The 24510-nt window shown below is 44.2% G+C and overlaps 1 protein-coding gene across 2 annotated transcripts in view; it reads right to left on the reverse strand.

The window, feature by feature from the left end:
* Positions 1-24510, reverse strand: part of PECAM1 (platelet and endothelial cell adhesion molecule 1) — a 302864-nt gene that overhangs the window by 195862 nt on the left and 82492 nt on the right. For both annotated transcript variants that reach the window (XM_069199932.1, XM_069199933.1), the window contains exon 5: positions 16095-16367. In XM_069199932.1, the coding sequence (XP_069056033.1) occupies positions 16095-16367 (273 nt within the window). The remainder of the gene's footprint in view (positions 1-16094; positions 16368-24510) is intronic.

The following is a 24510-nucleotide window of genomic DNA, read 5'->3' on the forward strand; positions in this document are numbered from 1 at the left end:
CCCCTTGGGGGCAGATTGGCCTATTTTTAAGAGGACAATCTGCCCCCATGGGGGACAGAAACCACTTGACACCAGGGAGGTTTTTTTATCGTGAATTTCACGCAATGGGAGCGACCCCATAGGCAAGGGTCCTTCCCCTGGGGGGCAAATTTATTTCAGGCCATTTCTGCCCCCCTGGGAGGCAGATCAGCCTATTTTAATTAGGCCGATCTGCCCCCAAGGGGGGCAGAAACCACTAGGCACCGGGGATTTTTTTTTTGTTGTTTTACAGATGGGGTGCGACCCCTTAGGCAAGGGTCGCTCCCCTGGAGGGGCAAATTGTATTTAGGCCATCGGCCGATTTTAGGTCAACCACTAGGCACCAGGGATTTTTTTTTTGCGCCAATGTCACGCAAGGGGAGCGACCCCGTAGGCAAGGGTCGCTCCCTGTGGGGTGGGGGGCAAATTTTTTTTAGGCCATTTCTGCCCCCCCTGGGGGCAGATCGGCCTATTGTTATTAGGCCGAAACCTCTAGGCGCCAGGGCTAATTTTTTTTTCGTGTTTTTTTGTTTTGTTTGTTTGATCTTTTAGAGATGGGGAGCGACCCATTAGGCAAGGGTCACTCCCCTGGAGGGAAAATTGTATTTAGACCATTTCTGCCCCCCTTGGGGGCAGATTGGACGATTTTAGGTGAATCTGCCCCCAAGGGAGGCAGAAACAACTAGGCACCGGGGATTTTTTTTTTTGCGCCAATATCACGCAAGGGGAGCGACCCCGTAGGCAAGGGTCGCTCCACGGGAGGGTTGGAGGGGCGGGGGGCAAATTTATTTTAGGTAATTTCTGACCCCCCTGGGGGCAGATTGGCCTATTGTTATTAGGCCGATTTGCCCCCAGGGTGGGCAGAAACCTCTAGGCGCCAGGGCTAAAAAAGAATTGTGTTTTATTTTGTGTTTGTTTGTTTTTTTAGAGATGGGGAGCGACCCATTAGGCAAGGGTTGCTCCCCTGGGGGGCAAATTGTATTTAGACCATTTCTGCCCCCCTTGGGGGCAGATCGGCCGATTTTAGGTCAATCTGCCCCCAAGGGGGCAGAAACAACTAGGTACCGGGGATTTTTTTTTGCGCCAATGTCACACAAGGGGAGCGACCCCTTAGGCAAGGGTCGCTCCCCGGGGGAATTGGGGAGGCAGATTTATTTTAGGCCATTTCTGCCACCCGGGGGCAGATCGGCCTATTGTTATTAGGCCGATCTGCCCCGAGGGGGGGCAGAAACCTCTAGGCGCCAGGGCAAATTTTGTGTGTTTTTTTTTTTTTTTTTTTTTTTTTTAGAGATGGGGAGCGACGGATTAGGCAAGGGTCGCTCCTGTGGGGGACAAATTGTATTTAGACCATTTCTGCCCCGGCCAATTTTTGTTACGCCAATCTGCCCCCATGGGGGCAGAAACCACTTAGGCACCAGGGATTGGTGTGTGTGTATGCGTGTGTTTTCTTTAGGGGGGCAGCCCCTTGGGTAAGGGTCGCTCCCCATGGGGTCACATTACTGTTGGCCATATCTGCCCACCATTGGGGGCAGATGGGCCTATGTTTGGAAGGCCCATCTGCCCCCAAGGGGGGGCAGAAAGCCCACCAGAGGCCAGGGAAGTTTTTTTTTCAAAAATAAGAGGGTGGGGGTATGGCCATACCCCCACCCCAAATAAATGGGGCCAAAGTTGTTCTGCCCACCAGTAGGCAGATGGGGCAATTACCCCTGATCCACACCCCAGGGTGGCAGAAAGTCTACTAGATGACAGGGAATTTTTTAAAAACGAAAAATATTGGGGTGGTGGCTACCAACCAGTATGGGCCTGGATACGCCCCCACCTCAACTGAAGGGGGTAACAGTCTTTCAGCTCTCCCCGCACTCTAAAACATCTTATCCCACAGCAAGCAAGAAGACATTTGATTATTTTGGGTTTTAGTTTTACATTTGGGCCATGAGAACTTGGCTTACTCTCAAAATCGTCCCACTTGGAATGGTGAGGGCTGCACTTTCTGGACTTTGGGACGCTGCCATGTAAAAAAATCGACAAGTCCTAGACACATCTGAAAACTAAACATCTGGGTGATTCCAGGGTGGTGTGTTTCACATGCACCCGCACGATTTTTGTACCCACAATCCCCTGCAAACCTCCAACTTTACTGGAAATCACACATTTTTCCCACGTTTTTGTGATGGAACCTTCCGGAATCTGCAGGAATCCACAAAATTCCTACCACCCAGCATTGTCTCATCTATACCGATAAAAATTCTGCGGCACTTGTCAGCCTAAAAATGTTTTTTTGCAAACTGCCCTTTTGGACCCATTTTGTTCCCCCTCAATATCGACATGTTTTTGGCTCTTCCCCTTCACAAGCACTTGGCCCACCTACACAAACGAGGTATCATTTTTACCGGGAGAATAAGGGGAACATTGGGCGGTATGAAACGTGCCCCAGTGCGGTGATCCCACATAGAAATGTGGGAAAAATGTGATTTTTTTTTAGCTAAATTTGAGGTTTGCTGAGGATTCTGGGTAAGAAAACATTGGGTAATCCAGACAAGTCACACCTCACTGGACTCCCTCGGGTGTCTAGTTTTCAGAAATGTCTGGGTTTGGTAGGTTTCCCTAGAAGGCTGCTGAGCCCAGGACCAAAAACGCAGGTGCCCCCTTGCAAAAACAGGTAGTTTTGTATTTGATAATTTTGATGTGTCCAGATAGTGTTTTGGGGCATTTCCTTTCGTGGGCACTAGGCCTACCCACACAAGTGAGGTACCATTTTTATCGGGAGACTTGGGGGAACACAGAATAGCAAAATAAGTGTTATGGCCCCTTGTCTTTCTCTACATTTTTTCCTTCCAAATGTAAGGCAGTGTGTAAAAAAGACGTCTATTTGAGAAATGCCCTGTTATTCACATGCTAGTATGGGCACCCCGGAATTCAGAGATGTGCAAATAACCACTGCTTCTCAACACCTTATCTTGTGGCCATTTTGGAAATACAAAGGTTTTCTTGATTCCTATTTTTCACTTTTTATATTTTCACTTTTTATATTTCAGCAAATGAATTGCTGTATACCCGGTATAGAATAAAAACCCATTGCAAGGTGCAGATCATTTATTGGCTCTGGGTACCTAGAGTTGTTGTCTTGCTGTTCCAAATTTCTCAATAAGTCGCGCTTCCCTCGTGATCAAGTGCTGTGAGACTGGTTATCCATCTCCTTTAGTCTGGACTACCTCCAATACTGCCCATTATGGGGGTCATTATGACTTTGACGGGCGGCGGAGGCCGCCCGCCAAAGTCCCGCTGGCAGAATACCGCTACGCGGTCAGAAGACCGCCGCGGTAATTCTGAGTTTCCCGCTGGGCTGGCTGGCGACCGCCAGAAGGCCGCCCGCCCGCCCAGCGGGAAACCCCCTTCCATGAGGATGCCGGCTCCGAATGGAGCCGGCGGAGTGGAAGGGGTGCGAGGGGTGCAGTTGCACCCGTCGCGATTTTCAGTGTCTGCATGGCAGACACTGAAAATCATGGTGGGTCCCTGTTACGGGGGCCCCTGCAGTGCCCATGCCATTGGCATGGGCACTGCAGGGGCCCCCAGGGGCCCCACGACACCCCTTACCGCCATCCTGTTCCTGGCGGCCAAAGCCGCCAGGAACAGGATGGCGGTAAGGGGGTCGGAATCCCCATTGCGGCGCAGCAAGCTGCGCCGCCATGGAGGATTCCCCAGGGCAGCGGGAAACCGGCGGTACACCGCCGGTTTTCCGTTTCTGACCGCGGCTGTACAGACGTGGTCAGAATGCCCATGGGAGCACCGCCAGCCTGTTGGCGGTGCTCCCGCGGTCAGGATCAGAATGACCCCCAATGTGTCTTCTGGTGAGTGCTTCAATTCACAGTAATTTTCCACCAAAGGTGCGTTTTTAATGGCGCATTTGATCCTTGATCGGTGTTGTAGTATCCTTGTTTTAACCTGTTGCAATGTCTGCACTATATGCGCCAACTCACAAGGACATTTAATACAGTAAATTACATTTTTAGTATTGCAATTTGAGAAATTCACTTGTCGGTGTACCAATCCATTCAGGATTACTTCATTCGATTCACTATTGAATTGGCAAGCTACACAATTCTTACATTTATATTGTCCCGTGTAAGGGGGGTCATTGTAACAACCTTCTAAGGTCTCTTTTCTTTTCGACAGGGTATGGAGCCTTCACCCAGTGTTCTCTTAAATTACGAGCTCTTTTGAACACAAACAATGTTTTTTTAATCTCTAATCCTGCCAGGATTCTCCAATTCCTCTCTTTAATGGACCGTACTTTATTGGCCTTTGGACTAAAAGTGATGACACAAGTTAATGGATTTTCTTTTTGGCAAATCTTGGGAGACAAAAGAGTTTCCCTCGGGGTGAACCATGCTCTCTTTAGTGCAGATTTTATCAATGTTTTAGGGTACCCTCTCAATCAATTTGAGTGCCAACTCTGATGTGTTGTTAAAATAGTCATCTTTGCTACTACAGTTCCTCCGTATCCGGAGGAACTGGCCATATTGGAGATTTTCTTTCAAAGTTCTCGGGTGGCCACTCGTAAAATACAGTACTTGTAACTGTCCTTCTTTGGAGAAGATCCATAGCTCTAGGAAATGTATCGTTCGATTATCAGCATGCATTGTGAACATAAAATCTGGTGTGAGATGGTTAAGCCATTCATGAAAAGTTACCAAAGTTGTCTGGTCTCCTTGCCAGATCATGAATATATCATCTATGTATCTGATCCATTTTAAAATATTCTGGAGAAAGGGGTTAAGATTGTTATATACCCATTTCTTTTCAAAGCAGTCCATTACTAGTTAGCTACCTCTAGTGCAAAGCTGCAACCCATCGCTATTCCTTTAATCTGCAGGAACATCATCTCTTTATATAGGAAGAATTGTTTTGTTAAGCATAGACTGACAATACCTCTGCCCCCTAAAAATCCCTAGTAAATGGTACCCCTGGAACCTAGGGCCTGGGTACCAAAGAGGGTCCCCAAGAGCTGTAGCATGTATTGTGTCACCCTCAGGGACCCCTCACCTAGCACATGCAGACAGCCATTACATGCTCTGTGTCTTGGTGCAGCTAAAAGTGAAAACACGACATGGCACACAGCCTGTGTGCCATGTACCCTAACACTTCGCGCAATATATGTAAGTCACACCTACAGCAGGCCTTACTGCCCTAAGGCAGGGTGCATCATAGTACATGTGCTGGACACTGATCAATATGCGTTTCCCATGCTACATGATGGCTTCACTGATAATAGGGATGATTGGTATCAAACATTTCATATGAATAAATCCTCACTGATACCAGTGAAGGATTTATTAATACATGCACCCAGAGGGCACCCTTGAAAACCTACCAACTAAGGGTGTGCTGAATGGCTAGGTTCAGACAACCTGCCATCACCAGATGTGTTTCTGACCCCAAGTGTGATGGCCTTTGCTCTCAGATGGCCAGAAACAAAGCCTGCTCTGGGAGAGGTGTTTACACATCCCACCCAGAAGGCTCAGCTGCGAATCTGCATTCCAAGGCAGGGGGCTTCAAAGAAGCCCATCGCCCTTGGTATGCAGATCTGGCTTCACTCAATGGAGAAATGCTGATCCCCCCACCCCAGGGTCCATTTGGCACCTGGACAGGCAGAAAATGTAGTATTTACAGAGGTGTGTCCACCCACTTAAGTCAGTCCCACCGCTAAGTTGAGCTGCCTGATGTGAACACAACATTTAGAAAATCTGCCTTCTTAGTACTGGCAGAAGTAGGGACTCTGGGACAGGGTTTTGCCCACTTCCCTTTGGAAGTGGTCATATATGGGGCATTATGACCCCACAGGTAAGTAGCCCCTTCGCTACCACCCTAAAACACCCCTAAACTCTTTGCCACCTAGCCTGATTTAAAGTGGGCCATTAGTGCCAGCGTGGTTCCCCCAGCCCTCGAGAGACAAAGCCCACCTTGGACTTGCCCACTGTGGACTCACCGCCGCCGCCTGCAGCCTCTGCCTGGAGGCCCCTTCAACCGCAAATTATCTTGGTGGAGAAATGAAAAACCAATGCCTCAGTACGCCTCTGCACCCATCGCCCTTGGCCTGTGGAGAAGACGATCTAAGGTGTCCCTATGTCCTCGAGCATCTGAAGATGTGAAGCAGCCTCTTGGTTCACCCTGACTGGACGCCCAGTCCAACCCTGCAGCATTTTTGTAAAGAAGGTTAATACTCTTCTTTGTTAAGCCTAGTCAACCATACTACCTGGTAAAAGAGCACACTGGAATTGCTAGAGCAAGCCCTTGTCCGCTAGTAAGGGAACCCCTGGACTCTTTGCACAGTGTACCTCGTTTTGGCATACCATTTAAAGAGAAAGTTTCCTACAAACAAGTGTTCGCAAGGAATAAGGATCATAATTCTCGTGCACTGGAAACCAAGATCATTGTTGTCTTGTGAGTGTTGTTATGGTCTTGAGGCCTAAAATACGGCTCGCATAAAATTATGGCCCCCATAGGGCTGATCAAAGTCACTGTAGTGATGAGAGAAGAATGTATACAATGGGCCGGCCATGGTTCTCTCTTGAAGAACACAACCAACCAGTGCTAATCTATGGGAGATCTGAATGCCGCTTCTGCACGCTATAATCGTATCTCTCTTAGGCATAAGTTCAATCAAACCATTATTGCATGGCTCAGGTGAAAATATGTGTTAAAGCTAAAGTTAAGGGGATATTTTACTGTATGCAGTTTTACCACAAGTGATGACAGAGCATGCAGGTTTACTCCAGGTGAAGCTATAGCAGATTAGTGTTGCAAGTACGGACAACTTATCAGCTTGACATGAAGACCACAAACTATATCCTGTCTTCCATTTGAGATGCCTTGTGGTCGAACACTGAGATACAGAATACCATACCCCCTTCGCAGATCTCCATTTTTTGCAACTCGCTCTACCAGCATACAGTGGGCATGGCACACCGATTGACACAGCCCATATTTTCTAGGTACTGACACAGGTCAGGAAATTTCGATTTCAATCAATTTTCAATCAGTAATTTGTTAAGCGCGCTACTCACCCGGATGGGTCTCAAGGCGCTGGGGGGAAAGGGGTGCTACTACTCGAAGAGCGAGGTCTTGAGGCGCTTCCTGAAGGCCAGGAGGTCCTGGTTCAGACGTAGGTTGACGGGGAGGGAGTTCCAGGTTTTGGCGGCAAGGAGGGAGAAGGATCTGCCGTCAGTTGTGATACGGTGGATGCGGGGAAAGGTTGCGACGGATTGTGCACTTGCTGACGTGACATGAGACACTGATTGTTCCACATCCAACTAGTTCTAAGGGTCATAGAGCAAGTATTCCACAATCGCAAGTTGCAGTGCACCATGAATATACCAATGGTCCTTGATGCACACCTGTACTTTACACATTGCTGTATTCAATTGTTGGGTTTCACCCATGACTCCATAATTCTAAAATGTGTATTGTCAGCACTGTTCTTTAAAGTTAGCCATCTCTGCATACAATTTAGATAACCCACGACATCCGCTGATGCCAGAAAATAATGGCATTTAATGGAGGCAAAGAATGGGAGAATTAAAACAGGTAGGTTTTCAAAGCTGCTCTAAAGTTTTCTGTATTGCTCTGATAGAAAAGAGAGGAGAGCTCCATAATTTTGGACTTGCCACTGAAAAATCACTTAGATACTTAGGGCCATATTTATGGCCAAGTGATGCAGTGCAGCGCAGCAAGTCACCTTGCTGTGCTGCACTGCGTGACAGGGAAAAGGCAGGGATTTGGTGTATTTAAGGCAATATGGAGCATCCCTGTCCTTTCCCTGCGCTGGTGCACAATTGCCAGCCTAGCGCCAATGTAGGCACCCTTGCACCATGGTGCCTGTGTTGCATGAAGGATTGTTTTTGTGCAGGAAGGGGCACATTCCTTCACAAAAACAAGCCTGAGAGGCATTTTAATCTTTCTTTGTATGCTGCAGGATGCAGAACACACAGAAAGAGGAAAACAAGGTGAAATAAAGTTACTTATCCACGTTACTCCTCTCCTGGGAAGGCTTATCTTTTTTGCGCATTTCCAGGTTTACCTATTTTTGTAAACCTGGGAATGTATCAAATCCAGGGATGTTGCATGAGAAGATCCACGCATCACCCATGGAAATGCCTCCCTAGTGTAGAGTAATGAAACACAGCAATTTGCGCTGCTTTACATTGCTCAATATGAAGCCATGCAGGGCCACCTAAGATGGTCTTGCGTGACTTTATAAATTTCATTTTTCATTTGTGTCTCTCCTGCACCATGTTGCGTGGTGCAAGAGCGATGCAAATGGGCTCATGAATATGACCTTTAGACTATAGCTGAAACCTAGTAATTGGCTAAAGGCGGTGGGACCTATCTGATGGTATCACTTGTACATCTAGCAAGCTAGTTTAAGGGCCTGATTTAGAACTTGGCGGATGAGTTACTCCGTCACAACGGCGATGGATATCCTGTCTGCCGAAATGTAAATCCCATAATATTCAATGGGTTTTACATTTCAGTGGGTGAATATATCTCCATAAGACTGTACTTTTCCCTTGGGTTGACAAACATCTGATCAGCAGAGCTGCGAAAACATAGATGAATAATAGGAAAATGCAGGGGTCTTATGGCACGCCACAGTCTGGAGAAAAAGATGATTAAAGAAAGGACTCTAGGCACACTTTCTGTGACCGATAGGTCAAAAATGACCTGAGACATTTGATAGCTGACAGCCCTCGTTTTGCGGTATCTGAGGGCCTTGACATGTCTAACATGATCAGGAAAAGCAAAAAGAACAAGTGATGAACGGAATGCTGAACAATGTCAAACATTCACCCCCAGTACAGAGATCTGGGTCAAATCCATTGTTTTTTTGCTGCCCATGCCATTCCAGTTTGGACCCAGCCATATGCAAATCAGTCTTGACCCTGTTCCCCATGGGAACAGTCCAGCCCAAACTGCCAGGCCAGGTCTTGCCTGGACTGGAAACAAGCATCCTGGGACCAGTTTCAGGGTATCAACCCTCCCCAGCCAGGCTAGCTTGAATCCAGTGGCATGGGAAGCACAGGACCCACGTCTGGGCATACCCTTCCCACTTGGGGCAACAAATGCAAAAAGAACAAGTGATGGGTGGAATGCTGAACAATGTCAAACATTCACCTCCAGTACAGAGATCTGAGCCTAAATCCATCATTCTTTTGCTGCCCATGCCATTCCAGTTTGGACCCAGCCATATGCAAATCAGTCTTGACCCTGTTCCCCATGGGAACAGTCCATCCCAAACTGCCAGGCCAGGTCTTCCCTGGATTAAACCCAGATCTGTGACTGTGGGCAAGTGTTTGCATTGTTCAGCACTCCGTCCATCAGCCTTTTGTTTTGCTAAAATGATCAGGAGACAGCCAGTCCCTTCATCGGTACACCTCAAAGTTCATTACCAAAACCGCAACCGTGCACTTTTACCTAAAGGTTAAGTGTTAAAACCAGACAGGAGATTAGAGGCAGTTAGTACTGTTGAGGTGCTATTGACGAACCACCAATTTCTTTGTGATTTTGGCTGTGACGGGCAGATTAATAATGGCTCAAACTTTGAGTTTATCACAACCCTCATAGAAAGAGCTAGGGCAAACCTCCTTATAAGTTACAGATGATAAAATTTGACAGGGGTGTGAAAGAAGGAACCATAGATTGTCTAGATGCCAAGAGCGTCATAGGTAACACAGGAACAAGCAAACAGTATGACAACCATTATGCCACACAACACATTTGAGCATGCATTTTGAATGTAGAATGCATGTCTGCACCACACTAGTGGAACCTTACTGTATAATCTGATTAGGTCTGTGTCACATCCTGCACAATATGAAATATACGTGATGAGGAAGCAAAAGTGGGACAGGTCTGACATCAGCAGGATGCTGATGCAGCTGTAATCAGAGACAGTGTCATCGGCAATACCTTCTGGGCTGAACTATACAATAGTAGCAAACTTTAATGTACCTGGCACATAACCCCAATTTGTGTAGTGTGAACATGTACATTTAATAGTGATTCAGCTCCAACCACACAATCCTTGTATCCTAGCAGGTCATTCCTATATTATCATTTACCCTTCAGACCTGCCCTACGTCCTACCACCCACCGTAGCCCCAGCAATTCCCATGCATTAGCTGCTAAATTCTTCCACTCTTTAGGCACCCTAACGTCCACTGCCTTCTCCCCTGACTCCTCTGCCCTATCATCGACCCCTACCCTGAACAACCACCCATCTATAGCAGCTGTATCTTACTAAAAACTTTCATGCCCCATCCCCAGCAGCTGTGTACTATCACCCACTCTATCTTACCTTCTCAGAGCCCCATGCCCTTAGCAGCCCAATCCTACTAACCAGCCCACCCCAATTTAACCATCTCTCGGATGTTCTATTATGTCACCTGTCTTAACCCATCAACCACCATGCCCTAGCAGCTCAATGTTATCACCCACCCTTGCCATAACCAGCCCTTTCCCTGTCTGCTCTGTCCTGCCACCCACCCTGAACCACAGAATTTCTATATCCTATCAGCTCAATCTCAATAACTACCTTAACCCCAAAAAGCCCATCCCCTGGCTGCTCTGGCTTATCAACCAAAATATCCCCCAAATTCCCCATTTCCTGAAAGCCCTGTTCCAACTCTAGATGGCTGATGGAGATGTGAGTAGAATGGTACTTAACTGGGCAGTGAAGTGTGACACCAGGCATGAATGACTATCCCTGTATGCATGCATGACCATCCCTGTCTCCACCGTGTGCCTGTCCACAAATTAGCAGATGGCACGTTGCTTGCAGTGCGCCAACCTGGCCTCTTCCCTCAGGATGTCCTGGATGTCTGTCAAAACAGACCTGGAGCTTGTAGTCTCCCACTAGTTCTGCAGGAGTGATGTCTACCCTGGCTCCATGCTGCACATTTGCAGTGTCTGATCTGGAAGCATCTCAACTATCTTACCCCCGTAGCATGGTGGCAGATGCAGTGGCAGCCGTGTTCTTCTGGGCCAGTGGTTGTGAGGGGGTCTTAAAATCCACATCAATATGCAACTCTATTCTAGCCATTTCCTTAGCATCCTGGCTGAAGGGGACTCACTGCCTCACCAACCTCAAATACCACTACAGGTATGATAGTGGCTGCTGGGGTGGTGCTCACAGTTAACCATAAGGTTTTCCTGATGCTGACAAGATCTGAGGGGTTAGGCAGCAGGGCTAAGGAAAGAGGACAATCTCCAGATGCTAACAGACAGTCAAATGAACAAAGGTCAGCAGTACTGAAGTGGGTACGAATTTTCAAAGTTTAGTAACTTGTTGTGAAAACAAATGACCCACAGTACTTGCTGAGAATAATAGCATAATAACTAAGCAGGTACATATGTTAGAAAATGCTCTTGTAGAGAAACCATTCGAAATCTTTGAAAAGCACAATGACAAGTGCATAGGGTTTTAATAAAACCCTGTGTGGCCGCAGGGAGACAGTGAAGGCTGCTAACTGGTTGGAAGATAGCCGAGCAAGCAGGAAGACCAAGTGTGTGGTGAGCTGCTGAGTTCTGAACAAGCTGAAAATATTAGAGGATCGATCTGTACCAGAAGGTCCAAATAAAGGGGGCCAGCATAATCAAGGTGTGAAAGACAAGGGTCTGAACAATCAACTGTGTTTAGTTCTGTGGTAAAAAAGTCATAATTTTATATGGGACCCTCAATGATAAAAAAACTTAGTAGTTACCTTGCACACCTGTCCCTTGAAGGTCAAGGCAGAGTCAAAGATGACACACAAATTCTAAACAGAGAATAATGGATGTGGGAGATCTCATAACTCTTAAGACCACCATGTTGATGTTCAGATGAAAGAACATCAGGACCTCAGTTTTGCCAGTATTCGGTTTGAGAGAGTTTACAGTGTTACTTCTCAACTGCAGTGGACCCCTGATTTGCAACCACAACATTTAGATTGAACTTGATTCATGTTATCCCCAAGTGATACCGCAATTTGCATGTCATATCATTAGGCCTTTGGATAGTAGCCAATGAATCTAATCAAGAGGCTAGAGAGTTCATATGTATGTTGAAAAGTGTCAGACTGAGGGACTGAGGAAGAAGCCCCTGGGTGCACCACAAGTTAATAGATGACAGAGAGAATGAAATGCTTGAAGATTTTACAGCACAAGATCTGTCAGTAAGGAAACATTTGAGCAAAGTGAAACCATGGCCCTGGAGACCTAGTTAGAATAGCTTGTGGCAGAGGGTGTCATTAAAGAAGGATCTGAGTGCCTTAAGACCTTGGTCAAGGTTCAGACATAAGTCATGTGAATTTTCAGTTTCATGTAAAGGATAGGAGCCAGATTGTACATGGTTTACAAGATGATAGGCCTCAACAACACAAGATATCTGAATGCTAACCTTCTTTTCCAGAATTTGACCTAGGAAAGGCTGGAGAGAAATGGGGCAAAATCTACAGAGAATAGTCTGATCAGCATTAGGCTTCTTGATGAGAGGCCACATCAGAGATATGATGCTGGAGATAACAAAGTATTGCATAAGTTAATACAATAGGGCAAATGTCTAAAACTTTGGGCAGGACTTGTACTGGACAAGAATCAAGTTGTGAGCCAAACGTAACTATACTGGCTAATTCTAAAATATTTGTTGTTAATTCTAAAATAGAGAACTATCAAGGGAGGAAATGTTTTCAGCGTAGTGTAAAAGAGGCCAGGATCAGAGGTGAAACATATCAGACCACTCTTCCCTCTAAGTAGACGTTGAATAGTTTTTGTTTTATTAGAGAAAAAGGCTAAGGAGGAAAGCACGTACCTAGTTCTCCAATCTTGTATGCATATAGGGGCGCCTTCGCTACAGTATGTGTGAGTATTTCTCTGAGTGCTTGAGAACTGTAGCAAGTGCCAAGTTTATCCCATGTACATGACGGCATGAGAAGAGGTTAACAATGTATTTTCTTAAGGACAGAAGAATTATCCAAGAACTGATGAGATAGTGGGTTTTTATGTGCTTTGAGGCAGTGCATGAGTGTATATGAGTGTAACATTAGAATATGAGTCGATATGTGAGGTGAACTCTAGAAAGAACAGAGTGGTCAGTGAACTTCCATGAGGCAGACTGTCCTCAAGGTCTGTCTGTCTGTCAGAATTCCGGGCAAACACTGGCAGCATAACATGTTCAGGGCAGTAAACTGCAGAAGACAGGTCAGTCAGCAGGCTTCGTCAATGATTAGCTCATGAGCTACTGGTAGCTCTCCAGCTACATATAAGTAGCTCACCTGTGAGCAACCCAGTAAACCAAATTAGGAGCCTTTGTTTGATTGAATTAGCATCGCTATACCAAACTGAAAAGTGTGTATTTGAGGAAGAAATGGGTGCATTTTCAGAACTCATAAGCTGATTTTTAGAGAAAAATGGCAGAATTTCCAAAATATATTTGAAGCTGATACTTGAGTGATAAACATCAAACGGTGTTGAAAAGACTGCTACTAATATTATTAATTTTGTGCTGGGGCATTGCAGGTAGCGGCATTCCACATTGACAAAGCATTCTTTACATTATTCCGGGCAACCGTGCTTGATGCACAGAGGTGATCCCTGCTGGTAATCTTGCATATGGTGGCTACTAATGTAATTCCACCTGATGTGGTAACTGTTACATCTCTAATAGTATTAGTAGCTCGGAGGATTTTTATTGAACATTAGGTCCTATTACAGAAAAGGAGACTCCTGGGTCAGTAGAAACTCATGAGATTGGAAACACAAGCTCCCAACTGCATGAATTCCCATACTCACATCTTGGTGTGAAGGTCACATCCAGGACACTAGTGGCAGATTCCTATTTAAGATCATTCAAGGTTCAGAGTCCTTTTCTGGCAACGTGCAGCTAGTTGCGTTGGCTCTCTCTATTACATACAAGTTTGCAACAATGTGGGCCTCATTTCGAGTTTGGCGGACAGGAAAGCCCATCCACCAAACTCCTGACAGGGTGGCTGCCGCCTTTGTGGCCACCTCCCCGCAGGAGTTATTATGAGTTTCCCACTAGGTCGGCGGGTAGAAACCTTAGTTTCCGGCCGCCGGCCTAGTGAGAAACAGACTACAGCATTGTCTATAATGTAGCCAGCAGGGTGCATCAGCACCCTCACAATTTTCACTGTCTGCAAAGCGAGAATGCTCGACGGGGGGCCTACACTGCCCATACCGGGTACATAGGCAGTGCAACAGTCCCCAGTGGCTCCCTGTATCTGTTATTCGCCAGCCTTTTCATGGCGGTGTTATTGCCATGAAAAAGCTGGGAGAGAACAAGGTTGTATTCTGCAACGCTGCCCTGGCGGATTATGACCTTCGCCACCGCCTGGCTGCCAGAATTGTGGATCCTAGCAGAGCTGGAGGTTCTCTGGCAGTCTGACCACCGGTGTTGTAATGTGGCAGTTGGACCACCACAACAACGGCAGTCCTGACTGCCACACTCGTAATAAGGCCCTATATGTTGTTGTCCCTTTTTGATTCCCTCAGTCTTTCACCTCGCTTATTACCAAACTCCTTTTGTCTCACTATCTTTTCATGGTGTGTATGCCTCTTATTGTTCCGTAGATATTGGTGTGTTTGTGTCAGCATTCTGGGACTGATGGGTGGATTCCTGGCTGCCAGGAGATTCAACAGGGCAACCTCCAATGCCGAAGCCGCCTGTGAGAGTAAACTGCCCCCTTAACAGTGAAGGTACGCAGTTGCTTTATTGAGACAATTCCATCTCGCAGTAAGCTCCAGTCTGGTGTTTCTCTCTCTCCCTTTCCCTTTCCTGGCAGCATGTCCATCACTGCTTCTCAGTGCAGGTATTCAGGGGTGACAGAAGTTTTCATCAGATCTACATCCTTGGCCAGAAGTTGCATTACACTGCACAACCAGGCACTACTTCTTCTCGAGCCACCAACGGGCAGAGCACCCAGAGCCATCTGAATTAAGTAACCTATTTTTACTTGGAGCGTACCAGGAAACAGAGAGAAAAATCAGGCCAGATCGACAGTTCGCTGGTAGGCAGTAAGTGGGTACCATGCAGTGAGTCACTACAAAGGGCTATCAACTCAATAGGGGATTTACCAGGCACTGCCGGAGCGAACACGTTCATGGGTTCTTTACTGCAAACCGTGGCACACAGCCATTGTTGCACATATTGCATTTCTCACCTAAGGATTACTGTTAAAGCCCAAAATGTGATGTAGATGTAGGATAGGCCTTATGAAAAACTACTCCTACACCTGCTCCCTTCAAGTTGCATCTCACTGCTTACCTTTCACTACCAGTATAGGAGTAGGGCATTTCTGGAAAGCCCACCATTGAGGAAGGGTTGAGGAGACCTTGCTTGAAATGCAGTGCGGGGAGAGCTGTTACTTTAGTAGAGGAAGTGAGCCACTATGACAAGTGAAAATGAGGGCAAGGATAATTATTAACTACATATATATATGTGCATTCCAGGTGAGAGTATGTGTCCAGCTTTGCAGCGTGCAGCATTTGTGTTTCTTTATAGTTGTCCCTGCTACATCATGGATTATGGCATCCATCCAGCTTGTGAGTGTGCTTCATTTAGGGGATACACGATGGGTTGCCTATGCTCCCAAACCAGAATGGCGGAACATGGATTTACGGGTCAAGTCGAGTACCCGGTCCGATAACGTCAATACAGGATGCCACCCATATTGGAGGCCCTAGAGCGCTTAATGGGAAAAACAGGTTCCCCACACCTTAACTACTGTGCAACGCCGATCAGGATCAAACACGGTTGAGTACAGGCTCTGCAAAACTGTGCAAAAAATGTAGTTTTGAATTTTGGAAAGCAAAACAATTTTTCATTTTTAAATGTTGCTTGAGCTAATCTATGTGTGCATTCTTTTTTCTAAAACCTTGCTAGATCTCAAGCTCAAATAAGTTCTCCCAATAAATGACACTAAGAACAGCATAGTATCTTATGTTGACAAGTTCTCTGCAGTCCAGTATCAATAACTTTATCATGCAAATATTTTAATTTTACGAAAAAGTGAATGCAACCATACCTGAAACACTGATGTACATACTGCTGGTTTTGGATACCTTGCTGGATTCGGCTTTGCAGGTGTAATTGCCCATATGGGCCAGAGTCGCGATTACATTAAACACAATCTTCTCCTCCTTTGAACTCAGCATGATCTGTTTGTCTTTCTGCATGATGAGTCGTGTCGCTTCTGGGTTTGTGTGCGAAGTATGCACCTTGCACTCCACTGTCAAATTCTTCCCCTCCGTAATGTTACTCGAGGGCCAAACTGTTATAGCTGGAGTCCTGAAAGGAACTGAAAAAGATTATATAATAGATCACATGTTTTGTTACATTGTCTCCATTCTACAAGAGTTCTGCTAGTATCCTACAGCTTGTATGCAGCACCAGGGGCACTATTACAGGGGATATTTCTCCTACTTCTTGCGCTTATCCGGGCACTTTATTATTGTAACGGATTGCCGATGCTTGTGCGCCCCTTCTGCAACATGGATCAGAGCATCGCACATTTTGCGCCAGCATGATTACAATGGCACGTTCTATTATTTATGTTGGGAACGTGGCCCCTGGCAAATGAGAGTTCACTGTGCCCATGCACTCATCATGGGTGTCCGCAGATATGTTTTCAAGGGGGGGGGGCGTCTCGGACTGTGTTTGGGGGGGGCAGTCGTACTAGTGCAGGCAGCGTAACACTACAGCGGCTGTAGTGTTACGCTGCACTGTGAGTCTGCACACCAGGCTGTACCTAAATCCAGGGGGGCCATGCACCTCCCCCCTTTCCTCTCTGCGGATGCACATGGCGCCCATAACATATGACCAATGTGATCGCATTGGTCATTATTTGGTCTTTTATTATTACTTTATAAGGGGATGAGTTAGAGGTTCAATGGACCTTTTGACTCCGCTTAGAGTGATTCCACCATGAATCCCAATTACAACACAATATCTTCAACAACAACAATAAACAATATCAAATACCTTTGGAGTCAGAAATCTTCACCATGACCCACTTGGCCATAAATAACCACACCTTTATGTAAAGTTAGAATGTTTATTTCCCTATATTAATAAAGCTAATATCACATAACTTAGTCTCAAAAGCAAATGGCATACATACAAGAACAACACTGGTTGCCCAAATCTTCAAGAGAATCTTAATATAACTAACGCATTGATCACTAAACATTTGAGAGACACAGTACAAATCAATAGCAGAAATAAATGCGCAATAGAAATAGCATACATCTAGATTCAGCAATTGAGCAACATCAATTTTTATTACCAGCAATCTGTTAACATTTCAGGGTTTCCCTTACTAACCTTGTGATCAGAAAAGCATGTTTGGGCTTCATGCAAAACAATTGAGTCAACATAAATTTGGAAAACATCTAGCTATAGGTCTAGCAAAATCGCGGTTGGTACCAAGCATTTTGTTATACCTCTCCTCATATGAATCAGCAAGCTGCGATAATCTTTGTCACTTGGACACAAGTTTGGTCAGGATCAGCAATGGGCATTGAAAGGGAATGGTTCAGAAATGGGGACTCTGAGCTACCCAAACCATTTGGAAGCAATATCTAAGGGATCTGCATTCAGCATCGGGAGTCTAAGCAATAAAGTTAAAGATAGAATCCTCCACTGAGGAAATCAAAGTAGGAATGAGCTCACTTCTCTCTGTGCAGTTGAGCTATGTTAAAATCATCTAAAGAACATCCCACATTACCATTGGTCAAAGAATCGTACATTTACAATTAGTCCAATAGAAATAAAAGCTCAAATCTAAGATATAATTAAACTATCTTTCACATGTCTGATGATTGGCTCGTCTTCTCCTGTTCCCACCGTCAGGTTCGTCAGGTAAAAATGTTTTATCTATCCTTACTCCAGTCAGTGCATCCATTGTTAACTCCTGGGAACATCGCTATCTCATGCATCAAACTATATAATGTATCAACTACTAATACAAGACACTCTAGCAAGCAGTTCTCATGAGAAAGTTAAAGACATCTGCTAATGTTTGGTCAACTCAGTGAAAATAATACATGAATTGATTTCTCTAGACATACATTCCCACAATATTATTTAAACAGGGCAGCTTAATATGAGGCTCTGCAAACTAGGCCCAAACCTCACTAAATTAAGGCCTAGTAGTAATAAAACAAATACATAATGCAAAATTATTAATACACCACATTACTACAATAATCTAAAAATAGGCACTTCAATTTATATTAATAAGCATTTATTATTGATACTTAGTTCTGTTATGGCGTATTTTCTATGTTAATCCAAATTCTATGCAGCTTCAAAATCTAAAATACATAATAATCATTAGTAATAAATTCAACATTCACAATCCCTCCACTGGTGACAAATATGTCATCACCCTTTACATCTTCCCATACAAATTTTCATTCACCTAAAATTTGTCCTTCCTATAACCCTTATTTCTTCTTTCCCTTTTCAAATTTTCCCTGAACAGTTTTTCCATTCTAATTTCTTCCCTCCTATGATCATTTTTCAATTTCTTCATTTTAATTATATGATACAATTTACATATTCCCCATGCACAATTATACAAGTCACAATAACCAATATTACTTCTATTATTTTCAATATTATCCCTTTTCCTAAGTTGCCAAGCCAATTTCCCACAGAAGCAAAACCTTTGCCAACATTTTTCCAAACTCCAGGTTCTTTCAGCTTTTTCAAATCAGTGCTATCATTAGTTAAATTGTTAATAAGGCTCCTAATTTCTATACTATTGTTAGGTATATATGAGCAACAATGTGCAGAATCAATATTTTACAAACTCCTCCCTCCTTTGCTAAAGGGATGTCTAACGCAAGGCGGTTCTGAAGAGTCTTAAATCTTACTGCAGCCATTTCTGTATCCATTAGGATCATGGCTCCTGAAAAATTTGTCAGCATGTTATCCACAATGGTAGACAATTTTGAATTTTCAAAGAATTCAGAAGAACTCTCACTGAAGGAATATTGCTCCAAATATGTCTCCAACTATGCCAGAATATGATTCTCTCCTTTGTCTAACATGACCCTATCAGGGAAAACAGTCCAGATTGTAGGAGTTGAAATCAGTATTTGACAACCCCAATTACAGAACCAGTTCAGGTTAAGATTGGCAACTTTAAAGGACTACACAAATTTGTTGTTTGTGACTCGAGTCCGGTATCCTCATTAGGAAGGGACTTGTTGTTTAAAACGAGATGTTCAATTTCTTGCTCAAAGGATGGAATTGCCATCCAGACAGTGATGATGAAGATGACCTGACCCCAGAAACAGATTGTGACATAGTAAATGAGGAGTACCACTTGATTAGTTTCTTTCCAGTCTTCACAATGCGTGATCTTCCTTCTGACTTACAGGGAACAGTTAAAATGAAAGTGGGGGGTTTTAAGGGAAAATACATTGGTCTAATAAAAGGAGTTGAGCTAGTTACCGTCATACCATCCTCTAGTAAGACGGTAATACGCATTTTGGCCACAGATGTAATAAACTCCTCCTCCTGGAATTGCTGGGTCTTGCCCATTTAACATGAACGTCCATTTACTCTGAGACAAAAACACATGCCTACATTCACTCGTTCCCACAAACAACGTATCAGTTCTAGATTTAGGCCTATATACACACAAAGCTTTCCTACATGATGTGCATCTAAAGCTAACCTCCCTTGTGTCTTTATGTCACTAAATGCATGATCGTTTCTAAATGTCCTTTTCTCTAAGCCGTTTTCTAATTTCACCTTTAATGCTTTTCTTCTATCATCTGTCTGATCTAAGAAGCTCTTTTCTATAAGTGTAAGCAAGCATGTCAGGTATTTTCTGGTGTGCATAAGCAGTGCCAAATTTCAATGAAGGTTCAAATAATTCTCTCACTAACTCTATAGTGTTTTCTTTAGCTAATCTGCTCAGGTACTCAATTATAGGGACAAACGGAAACACCGCATTGTGGTTTGAGTAGAAGTACTGAATGTACTCCTGGTTATAGAATGTGGTTGGTAAAAGACTGCAACTTATTCCATAAGTAAGGGGCAAAGCTGAACATAGTAATTGAATTACTTCATTGTTGCAGTGACTTCCTCTATCTGATTCTAAAGAGACCGGAAGCCCAAAACATGGTATCAGTTCCCTAAGCAGAAACTTCGCTACTGTAAGGCTGTCATTTCTTCGTGTAGGGTAAGCTTCAATCCAATGACTAAAGATATAAACCATCGTTTTGGCTTTGGTCCAGTCAAACTCCTTCCCCCTCGGGGTCTGTAGTTTGCTCTATTTGTCTTTCAAAACCTTCTGCTTCTGGGACAGCCCTCTTCTGACTAGAGTCTCCTGCTACCTCAGTTGAGGTTAGTTCACTGTCACTCTCCTGTATTTCTTCAACATCATCTCTAACAGGACTATTTGTACTGGCTTCAGTCTGCTCAGATTCAGTCTCCGATTCTCTTGTTTCTTTCTCTTATTCTGGGTTTTGTCTTGACATTGTTGGTACTCTCAACAAGTCTTTTTCATTGTCCAATGAATACAGTACTTTCCGAGTATGGCTGGCATGTATCCAATTAGGAACTCCAGCACACTTCACAGCTGTAGTAGTAATCAGTACTTCTTGGTAGGGGCCTTCCCACGAGGCTCCAAACACATCTTCCTCACATGCTTCCTGATCACAACCCAATCTCCCGTTCTCAGATTGTGCCTTTGATCTTGAGACGATTTCAGTGTGGTGGCATCCACCTGATGAGAGAAAGAGCGAATCACATCACCCAGACCTTTGCAGTAGTCCAACACCATATAGTAAAGAGCATTGGCAGGAACCGCTGGCAACCTCATTGCTCTGCCCATGAGGATTTCATGCGGTGACAGTCCTGTTTTCCTGTCAGGTGTGTTTTTAATAGTCATCAAAACTAACAGCAGTGCAATGGGCCATTTCAGATTCGTGGATGCACACATTCCTGCATTGGCAGGAACTGCTGGCGACCTCATTGCTCTGCCCATGAGGATTTCATGCGATGACAGTCCTGTTTTCCTGTCAGGTGTGTTTCTCATAGTCATCAGAACTAACAGCAGTGCAATGAGCCATTTCAGATTCGTGGATGCACACATTTTCGCCATTTTTGATTTCAAGGTACCATTCATCTGCGCCACAAGTCCTAAGGCTTCAGGGTGATAACTATAATGCAACTTCTGTTCAATATTTGAAGCTGAACACAGTAATTTAATTACTTCATTGTTGAAGTGACTTCCTCTATCTGATTCTAAAGAGACTGGAAACCCAAAACATGGTATCAGTTCCTAAGCAGAAACTTTGCTACTGTAAGTCTTCTTCGTGTAGGGTAAGCTTTGATCCAATGACTAAAGATAGAAACAATCACCAACACATATCTCAATCCTCCACACACAGGCATTTCAATGAAATCCATCTGCATTCTGCTAAATGGACCTCCTACTCTTCCAATGTGGCTCAAATTTACCACAGTCCCTTTACTCACATTCATTTGCTGACAGACGATGCATTGATGGCAAACTGCTTTGGATTGAACCAAGATTGTTTAAAGGTACGGACCATTGCATCCCTCCCAACATGTGCTTGACCATAATAATATCTAGACATTTGAGGCAACAAACTATTAGGCAGAACCACTTATCCCTCCCCTGACACCCAGACGTCATCTTCACGTTGAACACATTTTAATTTTATCCAATTCTTTTTCTCATCTTTGTCAACATTATCCTGTAATGCTTTCAATTCTACTGAGGTATTTATAACATGTAATGCATTGCTTGGGCACATTTAACAATTCCCATTTATCTTTGAACGATATACAGTTCAATGCGCAAAACCTTGCAACTTGATCCACATATCCATTTCCCATTGACACAAAATCTTGTGGTTTCAGGTGTGCACTGTATTTCACCACAGCAAACTTTTCAGGCATTTGCTTGTAACAACTCATGAATTCTATCACCCTTTCTGACTGGTGAACCAGAAGAGGTCAGGCAACCTCTCTGTGACCATAGCTGGCCAAAATCGTGGACTATTCCAAATCCATACTGGCTGTCAGTTGTAAATGGTAACTTTAAGCTGTGCAGAAACATGGCATGCTCTAGAAAGGGCTACCAGTTCCACTACTTGTGCAGAATTCAGTCCTCGAAGCCAGGACACTTCAAGTATACTAGAAATTGTGCATCCAGCATATCCAGTTCTTATTGTCCCCATGTTGTCTCTTACACAGGAACCATCAACAAAAGCAATTTGGGCATTTTCTTCCAATCGAGTATCTTGAATATTAGGTCTCAGTTTTGTGCACAAATCAGTTACTTCCAGACAGTCATGTTCAACTTCTTTCAATCTGTCACCTTCAATGTTTTTTTCTTTTGGAAGCAAGGTTGATGGGTTAAGCATTGTACACCTTTTTAACGTCACATTAGGGGAACCCAGGATGATAGTTTCATAATGTGTCAGCCTCACGTTTATTAAATGCTGAGTCTTGGTTCTGGTGAGTAAACCTTCATTGAAGTGAGGGACCATAACAGTTAAAGGATGTCCCATCACAATACTCTCACTCTGAGTGAGGCTCAATCCATCCGCAGTGACTGTGCGCAGACAGCCTGGTAAAGCTGCTGCGACTGGGTCAAAAGTAATTGAAAAAAATGCTACTGGGTGGTTTACACCACCAAGGACTTGAGTCAAAACAGACAATGAACATGCATCACGCTCATGACAGAACAATATGAAGGGTTTTGTGTAGTCAGGGATTCCCAAAGCCGGGGATTTGCACAAGCTTTCTCTCAACTCAGTAAATGCTTTTATACAGGCTTGATCTAACACTAGGGGGATCAGTAACTTCTTTGCAGATCAGTTTCTGCAATGGCTTTGAAATGACTGAAAAATTTGGAACCCACTGGCGACAATAGCTCACCATTCCTAAAAACATCCTCACATCTCTCTATGTTGCTGGGGGATTCATGTGCAATATGGCTTTGAGCCTCTCTCTAGAAATTTTCCTAATTTGTTTCTCAATTAGGTGTCCCAAATATTTCACTTCTTTCTCATAGTACTGTAATTTCACTGGGGACACTTTATGTCCATTCTTCACTAAGTGATTCTGTAAGGCAATGGTATTGTACATATATGCCTCTCTTGTCTTTGATGCAATCAACAAATCATCAATGTACTGTACCAATGTCGATTGGAAAGGCATTTCCAATGACTCCAGGTTCTTCTTCAGGATCTGGTTGAAAATGGACGGTGACTCTGAAAACTCTTGTGGAATTCTGCACCAACAGGAGACTCGATCCAAAAATTTAAACAGAAAATAAATTTACTATCTTAATGAAGAGGTACCGAAAAGAATGCTTGTGACAGGTCCACTATGGTGAACCATTCAGCATCGCTGGATTTGGCACTACTGGGCAACACTTAACCAAAATATCATTTACTTTCCTCAAATCCTGAACAATTCAATATTTTCCGCAGAGCTTTCCCAATCCCATTATCAGTGAATTACATGGGCTGCGCAACACTTCTTTCAAAGCACGTTGGTTTACAAACTCAGCAATTATGGGTGCAATCCCTTCAATCATCTCTTGTGTCATATGGTACTGAGGAATCTGGGGAAAATCACATTTGGCTTGAATGCAACCATAACTGGCTCAACTCCTTTTATTAAACCAATGTCTTTTCCCTTAAAATCCCACACCTTCATTTTAACTGTTCCCTGTAAGTCAGAAGGAAGATTACGCATTGTTAAGACTGGAAAGAAACTAATCAAGTGGTACTCCTCATTTACTATGTCACAGTTTGTTTCTGGGGTCAGATCATCTTCATCATCACTGTTTGTCTGAATGGCAATTCCATCCTTAGAGCAAGTAATTGAACATCTAGTTTTACACAACAAAAACAACAGATTTGTGTAGTCCTTTAAAGTTGCCAAACTTAACCTGAACTGGTTCTGTAATTGGGTTTGTCAAATATGATTTCAACTCCTACAATCTGGACAGTTTTCCCTGAAAGGGTCAGGTTTGGAACTTCTTCAGTTCTCACTGTTGACCGTGTAGCTCCTGTGTCAACTAGAAATGAGTTTTTGTGATCCGTTACCTTACCCTTGACATACACACCTTTCTGATCTACCTCTAATGAAGCTGCTAACATGCATTCTTCTTCATCCGAACTCTCACTAAGCCAATCATCGTTTATTCCATCCTCACTGTGTAATGGGAATTGGTGTACTGTGTTATTACTCTGATTAAACCTTTGACATGTGACCTGCTGAGAAAGCATCATCTGCTGCTGCTCTATTGGGTCCCGAGGTATGTGAATTTGCTGTCTAGGTACCATTTGAACTGGCGGTTGCATTTGCTGCAACTGTGGCATCTGCAAACGTGGCATTTGCATCAGTTGCATGGGCTGAAATCCTTGCACCTGATTCAC

Source organism: Pleurodeles waltl, chromosome 7 (assembly GCF_031143425.1).
Source record: "Pleurodeles waltl isolate 20211129_DDA chromosome 7, aPleWal1.hap1.20221129, whole genome shotgun sequence".
Taxonomy (NCBI): domain Eukaryota; kingdom Metazoa; phylum Chordata; class Amphibia; order Caudata; family Salamandridae; genus Pleurodeles; species Pleurodeles waltl.